General features: G+C 45.7%; 1 protein-coding gene across 1 annotated transcript in view; it reads right to left on the reverse strand.

Annotated features, from left to right (window-relative positions):
* LOC126199444 (semaphorin-2A-like) overlaps positions 1-23,216 on the reverse strand; it is a 468,120-nt gene that overhangs the window by 56,406 nt on the left and 388,498 nt on the right. The window contains exons 7-8 of the mRNA XM_049936362.1: positions 19,876-20,106; positions 14,132-14,368 (exon numbers count right to left, since the gene is read on the reverse strand). Of these exons, the coding sequence (XP_049792319.1) occupies positions 14,132-14,368; positions 19,876-20,106 (468 nt within the window). The remainder of the gene's footprint in view (positions 1-14,131; positions 14,369-19,875; positions 20,107-23,216) is intronic.

A 23,216-nucleotide genomic window follows, 5' to 3' on the forward strand; every position in this document is an offset into this window, starting at 1 on the left:
GGCAGAAAGGTGGAAGGAGTATATAGAGGTTTATACAAGGGAGATGTACTTGAGGACAATATTATGGAAATGGAAGAGGATGTAGATGAAGACGAAATGGGAGATAAGATACTGCGTGAAGAGTTTGACAGAGCACTGAAAGACCTGAGTCGAAACAAGGCCCCGGGAGTAGACAACATTCCACTAGAACTACTGATGGCCTCGGGAGAGCCAGTCATGACAAAACTCTACCATCTGGTGAGCACGATGTATGAGACAGGCGAAATACCCTCAGACTTCAAGAAGAATATAATAATTCCAATCCCAAAGAAAGCAGGTGTTGACAGATGTGAAAATTACCGAATTATCAATTTAATAAGTCACAGCTGCAAAATACTAACGCGAATTCTTTACAGACGAATGGAAAAACTGGTAGAAGCCGACCTCGGAGAAGATCAGTTTGGATTCCGTAGAAATGTTGGAACACGTGAGGCAATACGGACCTTACGACTTATCTTGGAAGAAAGATTAAGAAAAGGCAAACCTACATTTCTGGCATTTGTAGACTTAGAGAAAGCTTTTGACAATGTTGACTGGAATACTCTCTTTCAAATTCTGAAGGTGGCAGGGGTAAAATACAGGGAGCGAAAGGCTATTTACAATTTGTACAGAAACCAAATGGCAGTTATAAGAGTCGAGGGGCATGAAAGGGAAGCAGTGGTCGGGAAAGGAGTGAGACAGGGTTGTAGCCTCTCCCCGATGTTATTCAATCCGTATATTGAGCAAGCAGTAAAGGAAAGAAAAGAAAAATTCGGAGTAGGTATTAAAATTCATGGAGAAGAAGTAAAAACTTTGAGGTTCGCCGATGACATTGTAATTCTGTCAGAGACAGCAAAGGACTTGGAAGAGCAGTTGAACGGAATGGACAGTGTCTTGAAAGGAGGATGTAAGATGAACATCAACAAAAGCAAAACGAGGATAATGGAATGTAGTCATATTAAGTCGGGTGATGCTGAGGGAATTAGATTAGGAAATGAGACACTTAAAGTAGTAAAGGAGTTTTGCTATTTATGGAGTAAAATAACCGATGATGGTCGAAGTAGAGAGGACATAAAATGTAGACTGGCAATGGCAAGGAAAGCGTTTCTCAAGAAGAGAAATTTGTTAACATCGAGTATAGATTTAAGTGTCAGGAAGTCGTTTCTGAAAGTATTTGTATGGAGTGTAGCCATGTATGGAAGTGAGACATGGACGATAACTAGTTTGGACAAGAAGAGAATAGAAGCTTTCGAAATGTGGTGCTACAGAAGAATGCTGAAGATAAGGTGGGTAGATCACGTAACTAATGAGGAGGTATTGAATAGGATTGGGGAGAAGAGAAGTTTGTGGCACAACTTGACCAGAAGAAGGGATCGGTTGGTAGGACATGTTTTGAGGCATCAAGGGATCACAAATTTAGCATTGGAGGGCAGCGTGGAGGGTAAAAATCGTAGAGGGAGACCAAGAGATGAATACACTAAGCAGATTCAGAAGGATGTAGGTTGCAGTAGGTACTGGGAGATGAAGAAGCTTGCACAGGATAGAGTAGCATGGAGAGCTGCATCAAACCAGTCTCAGGACTGAAGACCACAACAACAACAACATGGTTAGTATATACTTGTTCCCTTCAGGTGTCATTAAATAGTCCTAAAATATCAAGCACAACGATTTCACAAGGTTTAGACACCTCTGGAAATCTTTGTTACGGAATCTTCCAATGACTAAGGTGAGACATTTGAGCACAAGGTACGCGATCTTTCACATATTGTTCCACATCGCATATTTTAGTTTTCCGGTAGTTCATCCATGCATTTTTCTGTGACCACCAGGATCACTAACATATTGCAAAACCTTGTCCTTGGATGCTACTGAAAATGCCACACATCATCCGCATTTTGTAAATCTGACGGTCCACGTCAGATGTTTGTGCCTTCTGCCTTTGAGGCACATTTTTGCCCAGTTTTTGCACCACTCCGTTTATTCCGCTTAATGTATCTGCATTTTATGCTTTCTGCCCACTTTATGAACACCTTCACAGTCGAACACAGTCAGTTTGAGTGTTCCTTGTCAGCCTATACTAGAATGATATTTTATTCCCAAGAATCATTTTAGCAACTCGTGATCAGTTACTACTTTAAATTTCTGATCATACAAATAACAGTGAAAGTAGGTTATTCTACAGATAACCACTAACATCTCGTTTCCTGTAGTGGAGAAGTTCTATTCGGACCTGTTTAGTTGTCCAGAAGCATAAGGCACTCGGTGTTCGTCACTATATATGTTTATACTTAGAATATAACAAGCTCCTTCATTGCTGGCCTCACGTGACAGTAAAGTTATCACTCCCTGTCTTGTATTCGCTGGAAAAACTGTTACAACAGTTACCAACACTAATCCTAACATTCCAGAACAACACCTTGAATCCCGACTTTTTTTTACCACAATCATTGGAAACTTACAGTATCTCAGGGAGGACGAATCTAAGTGGAACAAGTGTTCCAGAATATCGAGCGATATTCAGACCAACTGCGTTATAACATCACAATTGTAAGCATTACTACTACTACCAATGTTGCCATGATTCCACTAGCTATTCGTGGTCTGTATTTGCTTTAAATACAAAACTGCCGTCCCCAGAGTTAGCTTGGCATCAAAAAATTGTCACAGGGGACTATATAGAATAAAGAATTAAAAGAAAGACCATGTGAATCAGTTTTCCTGAACATATGAATAATAAAATCTGTATATGCATAATTGTCAGTATAAAATATTTGTGATAAGATTGTTTCAGAAACAACCTGACAGTCTCGAGCGGATTTTCTGAAGAGAAAGGAAGTTTGCGCCACAGGAAGAAATTCCGGGTGAACGTAAAATTTTTAATTGGAACTACTGACGGCCTTGGGAGAGCCAGTCCTGACAAAACTCTACCATCTGGTGAGCAAGATGTATGAAACAGGCGAAATACCCTCAGACTTCAAGAAGAATATAATAATTCCAATCCCAAAGAAAGCAGGTGTTGACAGATGTGAGAATCACCGAACAATCAGTCTAATAAGCCACAGCTGCAAAATACTAACACGAATTCTTTACAGACGAATGGAAAAACTGGTAGAAGCCGACCTCGGGGAAGATCAGTTTGGATTCCGTAGAAATATTGGAACACGTGAGGCAATACTGACCTTACGACTTATCTTAGAAGAAAGATTAAGGAAAGGCAAACCTACGTTTCTAGCATTTGTAGACTTAGAGAAAGCTTTTGACAATGTTGACTGGAATACTCTCTTTCAAATTCTAAAGGTGGCAGGGGTAAAATACAGGGAGCGAAAGGCTATTTACAATTTGTACAGAAACCAGATGGCAGTTATAAGAGTCGAGGGACACGAAAGGGAAGCAGTGGTTGGGAAGGGAGTAAGACAGGGTTGTAGCCTCTCCCCGATGTTATTCAATCTGTATATTGAGCAAGCAGTGAAGGAAACAAAAGAAAAATTCGGAGTAGGTATTAAAATCCATGGAGAAGAAATAAAAACTTTGAGATTCGCCGATGACATTGTAATTCTGTCAGAGACAGCAAAGGACTTGGAAGAGCAGTTGAACGGAATGGATGGTGTCTTGAAGGGAGGATATAAGATGAACATCAACGAAAGCAAAACGAGGATAATGGAATGTAGACGAAGTAAGTCGGGTGATGTTGAGGGTATTAGATTAGGAAATGAGACACTTAAAGTAGTAAAGGAGTTTTGCTATTTGGGGAGCAAAATAACCGATGATGGTCGAAGTAGAGAGGATATAAAATGTAGACTGGCAATGGCAAGGAAAGCGTTTCTGAAGAAGAGAAATTTGTTAACATCGAGTATAGATTTAAGTGTCAGGAAGTCTTTTCTGAAAGTATTTGTATGGAGTGTAGCCATGTATGGAAGTGAAACATGGACGATAAATAGTTTGGACAAGAAGAGAATAGAAGCTTTCGAAATGTGGTGCTACAGAAGAATTCTGAAGATTAGATGGGTAGATCACATAACTAATGAGGAGGTACTGAATCGGATTGGGGAGGAGTTTGTGGCACAACTTGACCAGAAGAAGGGATCGGTTGGTAGGACATGTTTTGAGGCATCAAGGGATCACCAATTTAGTATTGGAGGGCAGCGTGGAGGGTAAAAATCGTAGGGGGAGACCAAGAGATGCATACACTAAGCAGATTCAGAAGGATGTAGGTTGCAGTAGGTACTGGGAGATGAAGAAGCTTGCACAGGATAGAGTAGCATGGAGAGCTGCATCAAACCATTCTCAGGACTGAAGACCACAACAATAACAACCCCAAATGTGCAGAGCCAAGCCAGGGCAGACTCCAGTACAATCAGAATGTAACCAGAAAGAAAGTCAGTGTAGCAATCAGGGAGGCCCACAACTCGTGCATTGCCACACCACATTTCAGCAGAGGGCTCTAAGTGCGACCACAGCAGAATAACTGCATCATAAAATTCTGACAGCGCTGCAAAGTGCCGTACCAAGGCATAAATCATGTACGAGAACGACTTTCAGCCAGCTGACGTGGCAGAAAGCGTCTAGCTGAAGAGCAGACTGCAACAACTGCGAGACAGCGGCATGGAGTAAAGAGTTCACAACATTAGAAAACTGGACCAAATTTTCTCATCACAACAGCTCGATACTGACGTTGGCATGAGCTGTCCAGCATGAATACTGGTACATCTGAAGCACACAGGCTATTCTAGGCGAGCAACCACTCATGAGTCACTGTGACAGTGTTGTGAGTTAAAGCAAATCAATGTCGGTGCCATATCACAATGTGCTGCCCAATATTCAACTGGTGACTTCAACAATGAGATGCTAGCCAGCCGTACGCACTTCACGGCCACGAAATTCCACTGCTGTCGGTGATGTGAAGAGCTGAGCATCTACAACCAGCATCTCACTGGGGTGCATTGAAGATTATCTCGCAGCTGCTGGAAATGTACAATGCGCAGGAGAGGCACATACGTGCTGCTCCCTGGTTGTACAGTACAGCAGCTACTGGTGTTTGGCCCTCTGTTGTAGGGAGGCCAGAACATACTTCTGCAAGGCTACAGTCATCCCGTGCGGAAGTGTTGACTCCGTCTTGAGCACCCGTAGCTTCCTTTCCTTCTTCACTGCTGATGTAGGCACGAACTGTGATGTCTCTGAGAGAGCGCTGGTAAAGCAGCAGACCATGCTGCCAGTGATCCAGCTTTCTGAGTAGTGCCTGCGGATACCTGGGTCAGCTCACTGCAGGACGCCGCCACTGCTGAAGGCGCGGTTCCTGACCTCCAGTATGAATCGACTGGACGACTCAGCAACTCCCAGTCGCATTCGCTGCTCTGCCGCCTTTGGTCAACACCACAGAGAAGCTGTTGGTAATGTGTGAGTTCTCAAAATAATATAGTTGCGTTCAGCACTGCATCACTGATGTCCTTATGTATTTCACTGGAACACTCTCCACACTCTGAGCTCGTCTTCTTGTGCCCATAGAAGCAGCAGTTTCCTGTGTCTCCTCAATATACTGCATAAGTAAAAATCGAAAGAAACGAAAGTAAGATGAAGGTAAAACACCCACACAGATACTAGACAACAATATGGAAACATAATAGAAATGACATAGCAGCAACAGGTGTACAAGGGACATGGTACACAGTCATAAATAATGCTGTTAATAGCAGATGAACTACTCTCGGTAGGAATCGATGCAACAGCTTCACATCCAAAATACAACAACATCGACTCATTAAGTCACCGATTTATTTGTGGTGGCCAAAAGATGTATGGAAGGCAATTGCAGTGGACGTCCATTTCTTTAAACAGTATGTTTTAAGAAAAATAACACTGAATAACTTATTCTATCAGGAAGAAATTTATTTCCCAACATAAAAAAATTCCAGAATGAGATTTTCACTCTGCAGCGGAGTGTGGGCTGATATGAATCTTCCTGACAGATTAAAACTGTGTGCCGGACCAAGACTCGAACTCGGGAGCAGAAGAATTTCTGTGAAGTTTGGAAGGTAGGAGATGAGGTAGTGTCAGAATTGAAACTGTGAGGACAGGCCCTGAGTCGTGCTTGGGTAGCTCAGTTGGTAGAGAACTTGGCCGCAAAAGTCAGAGGTCCCGAGCTCGAGTCTTGGTCCGACACACAGTTTTAATCTGTCAGGAAGTTACAAAACTCATTGTCATATTATGGGTTGTGAAATTATATCAGTTATGTTATAACCAAGAACGGAAATTATAATGTAAAATACAGAGAATCTGTAAAGGAAAAGTATTATAAGGAATATTAAAAAAATAAACGATAAAAGAACTTCGATAGTATGTTCAAAATTATGTTTAAAAAACTGGGTGTAGGCTAAGGGTACAATTAAGACACTAAGAAATTACAGACTTTCGCTGCGAGTGGGCACTCATTGAAATCAATGGGGAAAGTTGAAAATTTATGCCGGTCTTGGATTCGAACCCAGACCTCCAGCTTAATACGTATGTGTGTGTGTGTGTGTGTGTGTGTGTGTGTGTGTGTGTATGTGCGTGTGAGTAATATTTTGAGGAATCAGCCTCAGTTGCACTAATTTTCTGGTCTTTACCAGGATCAAATGGTTCAAATGGCTCTGAGCACTATGGGACTCAACTGCTGAGGTCATTAGTCCCCTAGAACTTAGAACTAATTAAACCTAACTAACCTAAGGACATCACAAACATCCATGCCCGAGGCAGGATTCGAACCTGCGGCCGTAGCGGTCTTGCGGTTCCAGACTGCAGCGCCTTTAACCGCACGGCCACTTCGGCCGGCTCTTTACCAGGTTTCGGCTAAATTAATCTAGTCTTCTTCAGAGGCATAAAACTAATATAACATGCCATAGTAAGGCACAATCAACATTAAAATTAAAACCGTGGTACCATGTCCAATAAAACTAGAGTGCCAACGCTAGTTGCCGCTGCCAACCGACCACGTGGTGGAGAAATGCCTGGGATGGACTTCAGCTAAGTTATTTAATTCGACATGGTACCACGGTACTATAGGTATCATGTCGAAATGAAACTAGAGTGCCAACGCTAGTTGCCGCTGCCAACCGACCGTGTGGTGAAGAGATGCCTGGGCTGGACTTCAGCTAAGTAATTTTATTCGACATGGTACCACGGTACTATAGGTTTTAATTTTAATGTTGACTGTGTCTTACTCTGGCATGTTATAGCAATTTTATGCTTCTGAAGAAGACTAGATTAATTTAGCCGAAACCTGGTAAAGACTAGAAAATTTGTGCAACTGAGGCTGGTTCCTCAAAATATTAGTCTATCACAGATCACAGTTGCTGACGGGGCTGTAATATATATATACGGTGTCTGTTCTTTCTTAGAATATTCTAAAGAACAGGCAACACATTAATAAAATCGATGAAACCAATAAACTACAGGGACGGATTCCTGACTACCAAAGAGGTAAAGAGACATGTCCGGAAATGATTCTAGATGGCGCTGACCAATGAGAGTTCATCTGACCACGAGCCGTGAGTTTCTTGTGTTTCGGGCTGTGTGGTTGACGCAGCGTACTGTAAGCAGCAGAATGATCTGGTGTTCATGTCCTGCAGAAGCCGTTCCTCCAAATCTAGTGTACACACAGTCCGCCGCCTCCCTGCACGTACGTCTGTATTAAAGGTTGCATGGTCACACAAACACCCAAAACGGATTTGAAAAGTTGTTCGACTTGCTTGATGTCTGTAAGAGAACTTGTTTTGGTACAGCCGTGTTGACTATCGACCGTTTCCATCTGCTCGGCTGTACAGGAATACCATCTCGGTTAATTCACGACATGAATACCGCGCAATTCTACTGCTTACAGTACGCTGCGTCCATCACATAGGCTGCAGCAGATAAGGTACACACGGCATGTGGTCAGAGGAACTGCTATTTGTCACCGCCAACTACTGTAGCAACGATGCATTTCCGGACGCATGTTCATAGGCCGCCTTTTCTACATTGCCAGTCAGGAATCCATCCCTGCAGTTTGTGAAATTTATTAAATTTCACCCTGTATATATAAAGGTATGATTAACACAAACATGACAAAATGAAGAAGCGGACTGCTGTCGGAGTTGAAGTATGGTGGAGATTTCGTCGGCGTCGTGGCCACTACGGTAGCCGTGAAGGCCTCAACAGGGCCCAGAAACAGCATTATCGAGATGGATACAGTGGTACGGCGCAGAGAACAAACACAAAGACAGCATAAACAAAATATTGTGTAAGAAGGTAAGTGTGGTGTCACCGCCAGACACCACACTTGCTAGGTGGTAGCCTTTAAATCGGCCGCGGTCCGTTAGTATACGTCGGACCCGCGTGTCGCCACTACCAGTGATTGCCGACCGAGCGCGGCCACGGCAGGTCTAGTCTAGAGAGACTCCCTAGCACTCGTCCCAGTTGTACAGCGACTTTGCTAGCGATGATTCACTGCCTACATACGCTCTCATTTGCAGAGAGGACAGTTTAGCATAGCCTTCAGCTACGTCAATTGCTACGACCTAGCAAGGCGCCATATTCAGTTACTATATGTCTTCTGAACAGATATTGTGAATCATGTACCGTCAAGAGCGACGTTCTTCATTAATGGTTTAAAGTTAAGTATCAAACTAATTACGTCCGCTTTCTGAATTCTAGTTCCTTGTCATGTTCCAGAGTTCACGTCAGTATAGTTCTTCCCTCCTCACACCAGCCTGCGTGAGCTAAAACGCAGGCCTTGTAGGGAAGCAGCCTACTCACGCCTTATAAAATTCTCATCAGTCTTTCCATTGTGTGCCAGCCTAGTCCGCTGTAACTAGCTCTGACGTCATAAATGTTGCGCAATACTTTAAAAATCAAGTAAATAACCTGAAACTGTTCTAGCATGTCAGGAGTAATACTAAATCAATATGTGTTGAGTGTCAGTTCAATAACTTTAACCATTTTCTAAATTTGAACGTTTTTCTGTAAAAATCATTGGCGCAACAGAAAAGAGCTAGAAACCGAAAAATTTGTATTTAGATTCCTTTCTCATAATAATTTAGTAGAAACAGTATTCTGGATCTCACAAATTAAAATTTTTGTAGAAATTCATGATTTTCTGGTTTTTGTCTTAGAAATTAAGGAAGCAAGATAGATTAAGTAGGCGAATAAATAAGGCTAGGATGTTTAAATTTAAATAGAAGGGAGATCCGCTATAATAATAAAGATGTGAGAAGTTTCAATTTAATAATTATAAAACTATAGCGATAGCATATCTCCAAAGGGCAAGATCAGAGCTCATCTACTGCGTGTAGTGTAATTAAATTAATTCTCTCGCCCAAAATATTTGACTTAGCCACGTCAGACTTTTATTATGATTACTTACCTGTGTGCTGATTGCACATTTAAATTGAGAGCTTCATCGGCCATCAGCAAAGGAAGCAATGATTTATTTGATAACTTAAAGTGGTGCACCACTAGCCCAGCGGCTAGTCGGGAGAGCCGATTTGATCAGGCGTTCCCTTAGCCGTCCGCACCGCGGCTTTATATGTAAGAACGCAGCGCGAGGAAGAAAGGCCCCAGTTCTCTCCCGACACTGATTAGCGCACCATCTGTGCCGGGAGTCGCGTCGCATCATTGATATAAACAGCCTCCGATGCCGTAATAAGTTATTCGGGATACGCGTAACCATGAATTCGTTTTCGACTGAAGTGTTAATTCTGGGATGACTTTAATGATCTATCTTCAGTTTGCGTATGTCGTATTTTCACGTGCCGTCGCGGGACAGACATTCTACCATTATTTAGCGTGGCGTTTGATGAACATTATCATCCAATTACGGCGAGCATTCACTTAAACATTTAATTTGGACAGTTATAGTTGCATCAGCGCATTAGACTCTGAACTGCTCTGGTAGTTGGACTGTGTGGATTCTTTTTTTTTGGTCTGTGAATTTCAGAGTATAGTGAACATTTTAGACAGAATCGTTTTTGATTATGAATCCCAGACAATCTTCTAATTCCTCAGAGCTATAAGCTGTAGCTATAAGTGTATTTCTCAGATGAAGTGGGCACTAGGAATTCTAATTACAGGCTTCACGTTTTGCTAATCACTTTCTGGTTGCCAATATTGTAGTTAGAGAGCCAGTGTTGAGAACGGCAAACAACAGCATTAAATAAATAATGGGAACCATTTTATAATAACAATTATTCCACCCGCCGCCCCACATATGTTGCTAATCGGCCGGGAAATGCATCTTTTCTACATTACAAACCATCCATCTCATAACAAATTCCACTAGCCGCCCCACAGCCTCCACTAGTAACACGGTGTTGGCTCTTCGGCCAACACTACAGTAAGAGCGTTCAGTGTGGGCGCCGCAGCTAGCATCCTTCGTGAACAGGTACGCCGTAAACGACTGCTCCAGTCGCAGACGCATCTCGCAGCTCCCGTCACCGCCAGAGCCACTGCCTCTTGTCAGTCTCCGTGGCACCAGTGGCGGTTGGTTTCAGCACAGGCACTCTCCCGCCTGACTCACACTATTTGAATAATCACTTATTTTAATGTATTAAAATATTCCGGCCGTAATTAGAACGTTAAAAAGTGAACTAATGTCATAATACTTGTGGTCAGCGTGTCAGGTTGCCTTGCGGAGGACTCGGGTTTGATTCCTGATAACCCGGGAATTTTTCCTTGCTGGGAGGACTGGAATGGGCTTACACTCGAGTTGCCTACAAAGGAGCCGTTGGAATGAGATGTAACGGCTTAAAGATCAATAAATCAGATCACGCCAGGAGAGTGGTGTGCTGATAAAACACCCCTCCATACCGCATTCAAAGACGCCAGTGGCAGAGGACGACATGATGTTCGGACGGTTCAGATTGTCTCATCAAAGCCTGAACCAGGTGATTTGTCTGCTTTTACGTTAGAATAATAGCAAATGTAATGTGGTACTTATCAGTGAATAGATTGAAAAAATGATTTCAAACAGGATTTGAATGAAACTAAGGAAAATTTTAATTACAGTACGGGCTATGAACTAACAGCGTTAATATTAGTGGCAATGTTACCAACACTGCTGGTGCTGTTAATAATAACAGTAATCAATAATAACAACAATAATAATAATAATACTAGTAGCGGCCAATTGAATTTATGGGCATAATAATTGATAGTTTCTGATACAGAATTGGCGGCAAATGGGGATACTTAGTAATAATGGAGGTAACGAGTACGCATAGAACACGGATAGATATTATTGTCTTTGGTAGATATCTCATTAACTGTCTTCTGAAGCTGGAGCTATTATTTAGTTCCTTATCATAATGAGGCAGATAATTTGAGAGTCGTGTGTATATTACTGGAAAGTAACTAATGATGGAGTAGGACAGAAAGAATTTTTCTCGCAAGCAGACGAGTGTTTTTGGTGTTGTTCAGACCGAATAGTTAAGCTCGAGGTGAGATACAAACTAGTACACATTAATTAGAGGGTAAAAAGGATAGTTTGTTTCGAAATTTCGCCACATGTCTGCACGTAGCCAGCATATCTGTGAATAAGGTAGTGAAATATGGAAGAAAAGTGGAACGTGACAGGTGTGTCGTATGTTGGCAATCGTCATGAGTTCCAGCCGCTGTAGAGTTTCGTTAGTAATACTTCCGAGAATAACACAGCTGTAACAAAAAGAAAAAAATTGTGAAGGACTTGGGAACGTGCAGATTTCTTTTTCAGTCCAAAGCGTGAATAACCGTTTATATTAATGAATAGCATGGAGAGGTGCTGATCCCTTATGGCACACTCTAGTTCTGTGTTCAGTCCAGTTTAGGTTTTCATGTATTATTTCTGGACACTTTTAGTGGGGTAAATAATTTTATACAGAGTGATACAAAAGGTTGTGCACAAATTCCAAGAGCTTCCGGAGGAGTCGAATTACAAGTTTGGAATGCGAAATTATGGCGCTGGAAGGAATCCTGAGACAAATAAATCTTTGGAATATCAGGAAGAAAAGGGAAAATCAATTCAAAAGAGCCTTCAATTCAGAAGAAGAATGTGCTGTTTACTCCAACTAGGCGGAGCACCTGCACACTTCCCTGTGAAAGTACGTGACGACCTCAGTGCCACATATCCCAGACGTTGGATCGGAAGACGAGGTCCAATTGCTTGATCACCTTGTCCCGCTGATCTAACACCTCTTGATTTATTTGTTTATTTATTTGTTGCGGGGCATATTAGCAGACTAGTTCGTGTACGTAACACCAGTTTGCGCCGAAGAAACATTTCGCGCCTGTACACTTACTCTGTCAGTGAGGTTCGTGAGATGACTTTCATACTTGGTACACCTGGATTTTCGTCAAACATGCCCGTACTGAAGGTGTTTGCCTCATTTTGAACACCTTCCGTGATGTACAACATTGTTAATACTAAATAATGCATTACCTTTCTGAACGTAAGATGCGTATGTGTTGTGATGTTTAAAGCTTTCCCGGCGTACTGATTGTTCCATAAAAACATGGGTGAACTGCCGGATGTCAGTAACGTCCTGCCACGATATTTCGGCGCAGAGTCTTCTGGCCATCTTCAGGTGAGTACCACTGTAGTGGTACTGGCGAGTACGCGCTGAGCTCTGCTACTTAAAGCCATAATGAGGTGACATTGCGCATGCGCTGCTCAGCGTGCGCGTTCATAACAACTCCGTGCGCTGCGCCTCGCGCCCTCCACGGTGAAAGCTTGGCGTATCGACATCAGGTCGATTTTCATCTTTATGCAGATAACTACGTCGACTACGAAGTTTCTCTATAACAGAATTCCAAGCAGAGTTTAGCTGGTAACCGCTATCACGATTGATGAGAGTCTCGTTGTCAGACAATCTTATTTCCACAGATTAACTGATAATCCAGCTCCAAAAGTTTGATGTATGGACCAAAATTTTTGTATCGTTGTAATTCATAGAGTGGTCTGTGGAAATACAATGTTCGGCGATTGCGGACCTGGTGGGTTGGAGAAGGCGAGTATGCCGTTGGTGTTCCACAATGCGTTCCTGCACAGTTCGTGTTGTTTGCCGCATATATGATTTGCCGCATTCACACGGAATCTTATAAACACCTGATTTACGCAGGCCCAGATCGTCTTTAACGGATCCCACCAGTGATGAAATTTTGGAAAGAGGCCGAAAGATGACTCTCACTTGATACTTTCTCAATATTCTGCCTATCTGTGAAGAAATATTCCCAATAAGTGGTACATAAACAGTCCACCTGAAGGCCTCTTCCTCTTCCTTCTTCCATCGTTTGTAGGTCTGCATCACTCTGTTCACTTGCCTGCTTGAAAAGCCATTCTCCAGAAATACTTTTTTCATGTGTTCCAGTTCCGCTTGAAGACTGTCGGCGTCAGAGATGGTATGGGCACGGAGGACTAAGGTTTTGAGAAAGACCATTGTTTGTGCTGGATGGTGGCAACTAGTAGCTTGCAGATACAGGTCTGTATGAGTGGGCTTTCTGTACACCGAGTGACCAAGTATGGCATCACTCTTACGTTGCACGAAGACGTCAGTGGTACTCACCTGAAGATGGCCAGAAGACTCTGATCCGAAATGTCGTGGCAGGACGTAACTGACATCCGGCACATTTTCCCGTGTTTTTATGCGTATGTGTTGATTATTCTTGTTGTTACTGAAAGTCCCTACCTGTCTGTGGCACAGGATTACTTTCTAGACCGTAAGTTTTTTTTCCACAGTTGTTGTGTGACGACTGCTCTGTCAGCTCCTTCAGTTTCTGCCCAGTCTTTTGAATCACCATGTATTTGTCATTTTTAGAGGAATCTCTGGCTATTGTGCATAGAATGACTATCCAGGACCACGTGGTTTTGGGTGGATTGACCGTCAATCCTATATTCTCTATCCATTATTGCATAATGCAAACAGGTCGGCATTAACATTCTCGATAACTGTCTTCAGGTCGATTGGTTCTCTATTCTGACTTAAACATAGATCATCAACATGTCTGTAATATTTACAATGAGACAATGGTGATTAACATTTGGTTGGGTGAGTTTGCTGACTGAACAGCTGTGTTCCTTGTGTACTGTGTAACATTGGTACATTATCGCCATTAGTGGTGAAGCAGCACTGACCAGGCAGGGTCTGGGTGTCGTTGACGCACTCGCCGGGCCGCGGCTCCGGCACCTTGCCGGAGGGGAAGGGCAGCCACGCGGAGCTGCTGGTGGCCTGCTCCTTGAAGCGGCCCCGGAACGCCTGCTGAACGTCACGGAGAGTGTAGGCGCAGACTGCAGAGCCAACCAGGCCGGTGCTCGCCGTCGTGAAAGTCGCGTAGAAGCGCGACCCCTCGCCGGGGATCCTGTACACGTCCTCTAAAACAGAAAGATAATAAGCAAACTTGACAGGTCAGACAAAAATAAAGCTCACCAGACTAATGTCAATTAGGTTCTGTCATGTTGAAGGGGTGGGAGAATGTCATGGAAACGTCGAATGAAAATTCCTACATGACGTAGCTATAACAAAGAGAATTATTTTATGGAGTAAGAAGATTGTCTCCAACAGAAAGAGCATTAACATTTACACTGATCAGCCAGAACATTATGACCATCTACCTAATAGCCGGTGTGACCACCTTTTGCACGGATAAAGGTGGCGACGAAGCAGTAGGTCTTGGTAGGTCACTGGAGGTGTTTGCATCACATATGCACACACAAGTCATCTAACTCCCTTAATTTCCGGAGAGGAAGGTGTACTGTCTGCCATCGGGTTCCCCTAAATGGCAGGCAGTACCGCATAACAGCCACGCTATGAGGGAAACAAACCAACAGCCAAACAGGCGAAGACATCAGGTAAACACGCCGAAGATTCCAGTCGATTAATAGGAACCTTTCCTTGCAGAGGTCGCCGCGACATATCCGGCCACGGATTCCTACGCCGGGTTTCTATTGGCTCCAGCTCACTATATAGGCCCGGCCGGTCGAAGGCAGACCAGTGGGCCACACCCCACCATCTGAACTTAACACTCCTATCACTACCCAGGACATCAGCATCACACTCCGCACTAAACCCAACACTGCTCCCGGCCACGACTGCGTTACCTACCGCCACCTCAAACACTGCCCTCCCTCGTTCCTTTCCATCCTTGCCACCCTCTACAATGTGATCCTTGCCACTGGCTTCTATCCCGACCTGTGGAAAACCTCCCGTATCCTGATGTTCTCCAAACCCAACAAGCCTCCATCTGATGCCTCTTCCTATCGTCCTATCTGTCTCACATCGGTGTTCAGCAAGCTCTTGGAATCCATCCTTTCCCGGCGCATCCATCACCACCTCCGCCAAAACCACCTCCTCCCAAACACCCAATGTGGCTTTCGACCTTCCTTCTCTGCTGATGACCAACTCCTCCGCCTCACTCCTCTCCCTCCAGCTAAACTCCCATCGCTCCGCCATTTTTGTCTCCCTTGACCTCAAAAAGGCCTACGACCGTGTCTGGCATCCCGGTCTCCTGTTTAAACTCCACACCTACGCCCTTCCTATCAACTACATCCGTCTGGTGGCCTCCTTCCTCTCCCACCGCCTCTCCTATGTTACCGTCCATAATGCCAATTCCCACACCTTCTACCCCTCTGCAGGTGTGCCCCAGGCCTCTGTCCTCTCCCCTCTCCCCTCTCCTCTACCTCCTGTACACGGCAGATATGCCCCAAACCCCCCTCCAGTACACCTCTTGCAATATGCTGATGACACCGCATTCCTCGCCCTCGCTCCTACCCTTCAACGGTCCCAACGCCTTCTCCAGAATCACCTTGACCTTTTTGCTGCATGGTGTAACCAGTGGCTCCTGAAACTCAAGCCTTCCAACACCCAGGCGATCATTGTACGTCGTACCACTCGTTCCTTCTGGCTCCTGAATTTCTCCCTTACTGCCTGTGCCCGTCCTGTCCGCCTCACACCCACCCTCACCTACCTTGGCCTCACCATTGACCGTCACCTCACCTGGATCCCTCATCTCCGCTCCATCCAATCCAAAGCCCACAACCGCCTCCGACTCCTCACACTCCTCTCCGGCCGGACATGGGGGTTGCACCCCTCTACCATCCTCCACAACTACAAATCCTTAATCCGTCCCATCCTCTGTTGTGCCAGTCCTGCCTGGATATCTGCCCCCCCCCCCCAAATTCTATAAGTCCCTCCAGATCCTTGAGCGTCATGCACGCCGCCTCGCCTTCCATATACGCCTCCCGTCCCCCACGCGGATCCTCTATGATCTCATTCCTTTCCCCCATCTGCTCCTATTCCTCGAACATATCCGCATCCTCTACACCTCCCGCCGTCTTGAACCCCCTCACCCCCTGGTTGCTCCTCTCCTCTCCTCTCCGATCCCCGCCCCCTGCCACGTCTTCACCGTTGTGTGCCCCCTACCCTCCATCTCTACACCCTACATCTCCTTTCCCAAGGTGGCTTCTATCAACTCCCCCTCCCAGATGATGCCCTCTCTCCCTCCATTTATTCCTCCTATCAACTCTGATCCTCACTCCCCTTCCTCCTCACTTCCCCTCTCTTTGCCCCCTTCTCTCCGAGTCCTTTTACATTTCCCTCCTCTGCCTCCTCTCATTCCGTCTCGCGTCTGCCCTTCTCCCCCTTTATTAGTCCACTACCTCCTTGGTTCCCCCCCCCTTTTCGTTTTTTCCTCTCCTCCCTCCTTGTTTTTCCCGCTACTCCAGCCCCCCCCCCCCCCCAATCTGCCTTGGATCGGGAGTGCCATCTTTGTGCCGCCTTTTTCGTGTAGTGTTTTACAGTGTGTTTTTCCAGTGCATGCTCCGTGTTGTGTATTTTGGGAAGTGTAGCGAACAGCCATCATACTGCCGCTGGGTGTGCTTCTTTTTTTTTCTTTTATCACTTGCGAACAGAAACCAGACTGTCGCCATGTTTTTTAATTGTGTGTCTACTATGTTACTTGTCTGATTCCTGTGTATTTTATCAACATTGCCAACCCCTTTTGCTTTCTGTTTTAACTTTCCGCATTTTTACGCCATTTTACACTTTAAATCACCATTTTATCGCCTGTTTTTCCTTGTTTCTTTCTTCTTCCTTTTTTAAACAAAAGTCTGTAGGCTGTAGAGCAGCGTAGTAAGCTGATGCCTGCCCACCCCTTTCGGGGGGAATTGAAAATCAATAAAGAAAAAAAAAGGCAGACCAGTCTTCGTCCGCTGCCAATGGCAACGGCTCTAGCAGAGTCTCCGAGAAGATATCACCAAAGCCGCTGTACTGCACCGCCGATCGAAGTACCAGCCGACCGAGAGGAACTACATCTCCGGCTAGATCGACGGACGTCTACATCGATTGTACAGCCATTGTATTGTAGAAGAAGTTACGTTCAATAAACTGTTGGAGAATACAACAGAAGGCGATGAGCCCCGAGTCACCACGTTCAGTTGTTTCCAAGATGTGTTCGAGTTCCAATCTGGCGCGTTGAGGTCCAACACACCAACTGGAACTAACTCGTGTGTTCCTCGAACCATTCCATCACACGCCTGGCTTTGTGACATTGTGCATTATCTTTTTGAAATATGCCATTGCTGTCGGGAAACATGATCGTCATGAATGGGTATACCTGGCCTGCATTCATCGGACGATACTCCTTGGTCATCATGGTGGCCTTGCACGAGGTCCACTGGATCCACGGATTTTCCCCACAGCATAATGGAGCCAGCGCCAACTTGTCTCCGCCCCGAGTACGGGTGTTCAGGCGTTGTTCCCCTGGAAAACAACGGATTCGGGCCCTCCCATTGACATTATGAAGAAGGTGAGAGAATTCATCAGACCAAGCAACACCCTACCACAGCACCAAAGACAATTGCCCATTTCCACGCGTCCATTTCTGCCGTAGTTGCCGATGTCGTGGTGTTAACATTGGCACATGCATGGGTCGTCGGCTGCGGAGGCCCGCTATTAAGAGCGTTCGGTGCACTGTGTGTTCAGCCACACATGTGCTCTGCCCACTGTTATAGCCTGTTGTTAATTCCATCACAGTTCGCCGCCGTCCTGTTTTACCAGTCTGCACAGCCTATGACGTCCGATATCTGTAATGAGGAGTGGCCGCCCAACACCACGACATCTAGACGTTTCACCCTGGTTCCGCCACGTGTTTAAAGACACGCTCCACAGCGCTGCACCAACACCCTAAGGGTCGTACACTTTCCGAAATCCTGGTATGTTCCGGGCCATCACAATTTGCCCTCGATCAAACTCAGATAGATCGCGCGCCTTCCAAATTCCGTACGCGAACACGCCCACTAATACTACATGCATCGTGCGTGTATCTTACTAGACGTCATTCATCACCAGGTGACGCTGCTATTGCTCGGATGGACTTATATCGATAGTAGATCTCGCTGATCAGTGTAGCTTCCGTAACGTACGAGGTGTGTAAACAAAGTAACGTAATTGACTTTTTTTCTCCAGTTTTATTCGAATAACAACTGACCATTGCCGCCTTCAAAGGAGTTGCCTTGGGAAGCCATACACTGGAGACGATTCTTCCACTCCTCATAGCCGTGCTAGAACTCAGGTTTTGGAATAAACTTCAGCTGCTCAGTTACAGTCACTGCAATGTTATCCAGTTCCCCAATGCGACATCCGTTGAGGTGTGTTTACGTTCTCGTCACCGGTAATGACACGTTCCAGAAAATGCGAATGATTTTCGGTCGATTGCATGCAGTCTACGAATCTATTCTCCCTAATGTCCTCTAGATCTCGAATGAGATTTGTCGGAACTAGATTTGAGCAGATATTTCTCATTCCCAGTTCATTTGTCAATATCTGGTGTACGGTGGTCTGACTTAAGTTCAACTATGCCCCAATCATTGTGACTATCAAATGACGATCGGCACTCACAAGATCCCAGACCGTCGTCATTTGCATGAGTTCTTGAAACCGAAAGCTATCCACTGCGAGCTTCATTTTTCAATTGACTGCCTCCGTTATGCAAACGCCTTAAACCACCTAATCGGCCCTTGACAAAACACTCTCTCCGTAGGCAAGTAGAAGTTTTTTTCGTCCCCATTGCACAAAATCTGGTTCGTCTCCATTGCTCTCGTTGACTGCACAAGCAAAACTTTCTTCGATAGTAAAAGAAAAGAAGAATTGACAAGTCCTCCTCCAAGTCCGAGCCGCGCGGTCTTGGGCGTCTTGCCACGGTTCGAGCGATTCAGTTACCCCCCCCCCCCCCCACCCACCGTCGGAGGTTCGAGTCCTCCCTCGAGTATGGATGTGTGTGTTGCCCCTAGCGTAAGTTGGTTTAAGTTATATTAAGTAGTGTGTAAGCATAGGGACCGATGACCTCAGCAGTTTGGTCCCATAGGATCTTACCACAAATTTCCAAATTTTCCAAGTCCGATATCAACAGTGTCCCCGCATCGAACACTACGCCATCAGTCTCATTACTTTATTTACACACCTCGTATTCTTTCATCTTTGGTTCCATACTTATTATAAATGTTCGAGGGACTACATTAATTCCAACAGTACTGTACACATTCTGAGAATAGCATTTATTCATACCACCATTGACCAAGTTAGGCCATACAAATCCCTTAAGAGATGGAGAACACACGCTGAGCTTCTATCTTAGGATTAAAGTTTACATGACATTCACCAGCTTTCTGATAATCTCATGATAAGATATTTTGGTTGTTTACATAGGGTGACAACTGCCTCATGTTTAGAAATTGCGTGACCTTAATTGGCGGCTATGTAGCTGAAACTTGTCATTGGTGCTATAAGTACAGATAGTTCTCAATAAACACAAAGTACTGGTGAAAATGATGCACCCTTTAGTCGCATTATTAATTATTAAAATATGATGACGATGGGTACTCACGTATCTCGTCGAAGTAGAAGGGGAACTCGCCGGGCAGGGAGCAGTTGAGGCGCGCCTTGAGGAAGGTGGCCCAGTTCTGCGAGAGGATGTTCTTGCCGCCGGTGTCGCGCTTGCAGACGCGCGCCACGCGCGAGTACACTCGCTTCCCGCAGTTGATGTACTCCATGGCCGGCTCTCGGAAGAAGAACAGCACGTGCTCGCCCACGTCGAAGGAACCCACGAAGTTCGGCTCTGCGGGCAAGTGCCAGAATCATACTTTTACACCAATGCATGTTTGTTCAGGAAAGTTTTCAAATCGATAATTTTCCCCTTATTCATTCGAATAGTTTGATCCAAACAGAACTACGCACCACTCGTCTGCAGATTTTGCGTGTATAGCGTATGACTCTTACTGTACTGTTGGCTTCATTCCATGGACAGTTGGTAATGAAACGTTTATTGCTGCTGTGTCTTTTCACAGTACTGCAGAAAGTGCAGTTTTGCTTCTGGCGTAGAAAGGAAATGCCACCAGAGAAACGGATCACAAGTTTATACTGTAGATAAGCTCGAAAGTTCAGTGGTAGTTTGGTTGAACATTTCCTTACACTGAACCCACGAGTTACAATATGCTCTAGACGTAATATGGATCTCATTTTATGGCTGCCTGAGCAATACCTCAGCTGACTACACTTTGTACTACCACTGCGAAACATTCACTCTACAGCACTTCGTTTTCAGGTGAAGGGACGAGCGGTTTGAGGCGCCATATCACGGATTGCGCGGCCCCTCCCGCCGGAGGTTCGAGTCCTCCATCGGCCATGGGTGTATGTGTTGTCCTTAGCATAAGTTACTTTAAGTAGCGTGTAAGTCTAGGCACCGATGACCTCACGAGTTTGGTCCCTTAGGAATACACTTCGGCCATCACCTGCCGGTAGGTGATGGCTGAAATGATCGCTATAGCAAAAATCTACTAATAACAATATTGCTGGTCCCTGTTTTGACCACAACCGAGCAAGATTCTTCCTACACGTCGGTCAGGGTCCTGAGGATCGTGTAGTAAAACGCTGAACCTTGTTGCCAAATAAAATAAGATTGGAAACTTGACGACTCAAAGTGTTTAATTGGACATCCTCTACCAAACTGCCAAGTCCCGCAACCATCTCTAAGAAGATGGACATACAGTTCCTCTATTCAGTTCCCTGCAGAACCTGAATGGCAAACAGCTGACCTTCTTGGACGACTGCAGACTAAACCCCGAATAATTCATCAAACTTAGAACTACTTAAACCTAACTAACCTAAGGACATCACACACATCCATGCCCGAGGCAGGATTCGTAGCGGTCGCGCGGTTCCAGACTGTAGCACCTAGAAGCGCTCGGCCACCCAGGCCGGCATCAAACTGAAAACCCCACATTTTGGAAGAGTGTCATTTATAAGCTTCCAGAAAAATGATAATATACAGTCGACAATAATGGTGTATACTGCAGGAAATAAGTAGTTCGTTTACAAAGCCCACTCGTCTCATTTCATTATATTGTACACGACCTTGTGCGTAAAATTTGTAAGCAGAGAGGCCAGCAACCACACTCTGTCGTGGCTGCTGACCTGTGGGGAGGTGTCTCACCAAGCATTCTTTGTTACTGCACTGTAACGAAAAGCGAAAAGCCAACGGACTTATGAGACAACAAATACACAGATCATGGCATGGGAACAAATTTTGTTAGGGACAAATACACTCCTGGAAATTGAAATAAGAACACCGTGAATTCATTGTCCCAGGAAGCGGAAACTTTATTGACACATTCCTGGGGTCAGATACATCCCATGATCACACTGACAGAACCACAGGCACATAGACACAGGCAACAGAGCATGCACAATGTCGGCACTAGTACAGTGTATATCCACCTTTCGCAGCAATGCAGGCTGCTATTCTCCCATGGAGACGATCGTAGAGATGCTGGATGTAGTCCTGTGGAACGGCTTGCCATGCCATTTCCACCTGGCGCCTCAGTTGGACCAGCGTTCGTGCTGGACGTGCAGACCGCGTGAGACGACGCTTCATCCAGTCCCAAACATGCTCAATGGGGGACAGATCCGGAGATCTTGCTGGCCAGGGTAGTTGACTTACACCTTCTAGAGCACGTTGGGTGGCACGGGATACATGCGGACGTGCATTGTCCTGTTGGAACAGCAAGTTCCCTTGCCGGTCTAGGAATGGTAGAACGATGGGTTCGATGACGGTTTGGATGTACCGTGCACTATTCAGTGTCCCCTCGACGATCACCAGTGGTGTACGGCCAGTGTAGGAGATCGCTCCCCACACCATGATGCCGGGTGTTGGCCCTGTGTGCCTCGGTCGTATGCAGTCCTGATTGTGGCGCTCACCTGCACGGTGCCAAACACGCATACGACCATCATTGGCACCAAGGCAGAAGCGACTCTCATCGCTGAAGATGACACGTCTCCATTCGTCCCTCCATTCACGCCTGTCGCGACACCACTGGAGGCGGGCTGCACGATGTTGGGGCGTGAGCGGAAGACGGCCTAACGGTGTGCGGGACCGTAGCCCAGCTTCATTGAGACGGTTGCGAATGGTCCTCGCCGATACCCCAGGAGCAACAGTGTCCCTAATTTGCTGGGAAGTGGCGGTGCGGTCCCCTACGGCACTGCGTAGGATCCTACGGTCTTGGCGTGCATCCGTGCGTCGCTGCGGTCCGGTCTCAGGTCGACGGGCACGTGCACCTTCCGCTGACCACTGGCGACAACATCGATGTACTGTGGAGACCTCACGTCCCACGTGTTGAGCAATTCGGCGGTACGTCCACCCGGCCTCCCGCATGCCCACTATACGCCCTCGCTCAAAGTCCGTCAACTGCACATACGGTTCACGTCCACGCTGTCGCGGCATGCTACCAGTGTTAAAGACTGCGATGGAGCTCCGTATGCCACGGCAAACTGGCTGACACTGACGGCGGCGGTGCACAAATGCTGCGCAGCTAGCGCCATTCGACGGCCAACACCGCGGTTTCTGGTGTGTCCGCTGTGCCGTGCGTGTGATCATTGCTTGTACAGCCCTCTCGCAGTGTCCGGAGCAAGTATGGTGGGTCTGACACACCGGTGTCAATGTGTTCTTTTTTCCATTTCCATGAGTGTAGTTCACAGATGCTTCTCGGTGACACTAGGCGTCCTTTTGTTTGCGTTATGCTCCTGGGAGGTGGCAGAATGTAGCAACGCCGTGAAGTGGGTATACCTTATGTGTTGCCTATAACCAACTCATCTGCTCTGAATGAAGAAGGGGTAGCAGACCTCGTCCAGGGCGTGAATGTCCAAGAAGTGTCGACCAGCCACTCTTTCCTC

Source organism: Schistocerca nitens, chromosome 8, assembly GCF_023898315.1.
Source record: "Schistocerca nitens isolate TAMUIC-IGC-003100 chromosome 8, iqSchNite1.1, whole genome shotgun sequence".
Taxonomy (NCBI): Eukaryota; Metazoa; Arthropoda; class Insecta; order Orthoptera; family Acrididae; genus Schistocerca; species Schistocerca nitens.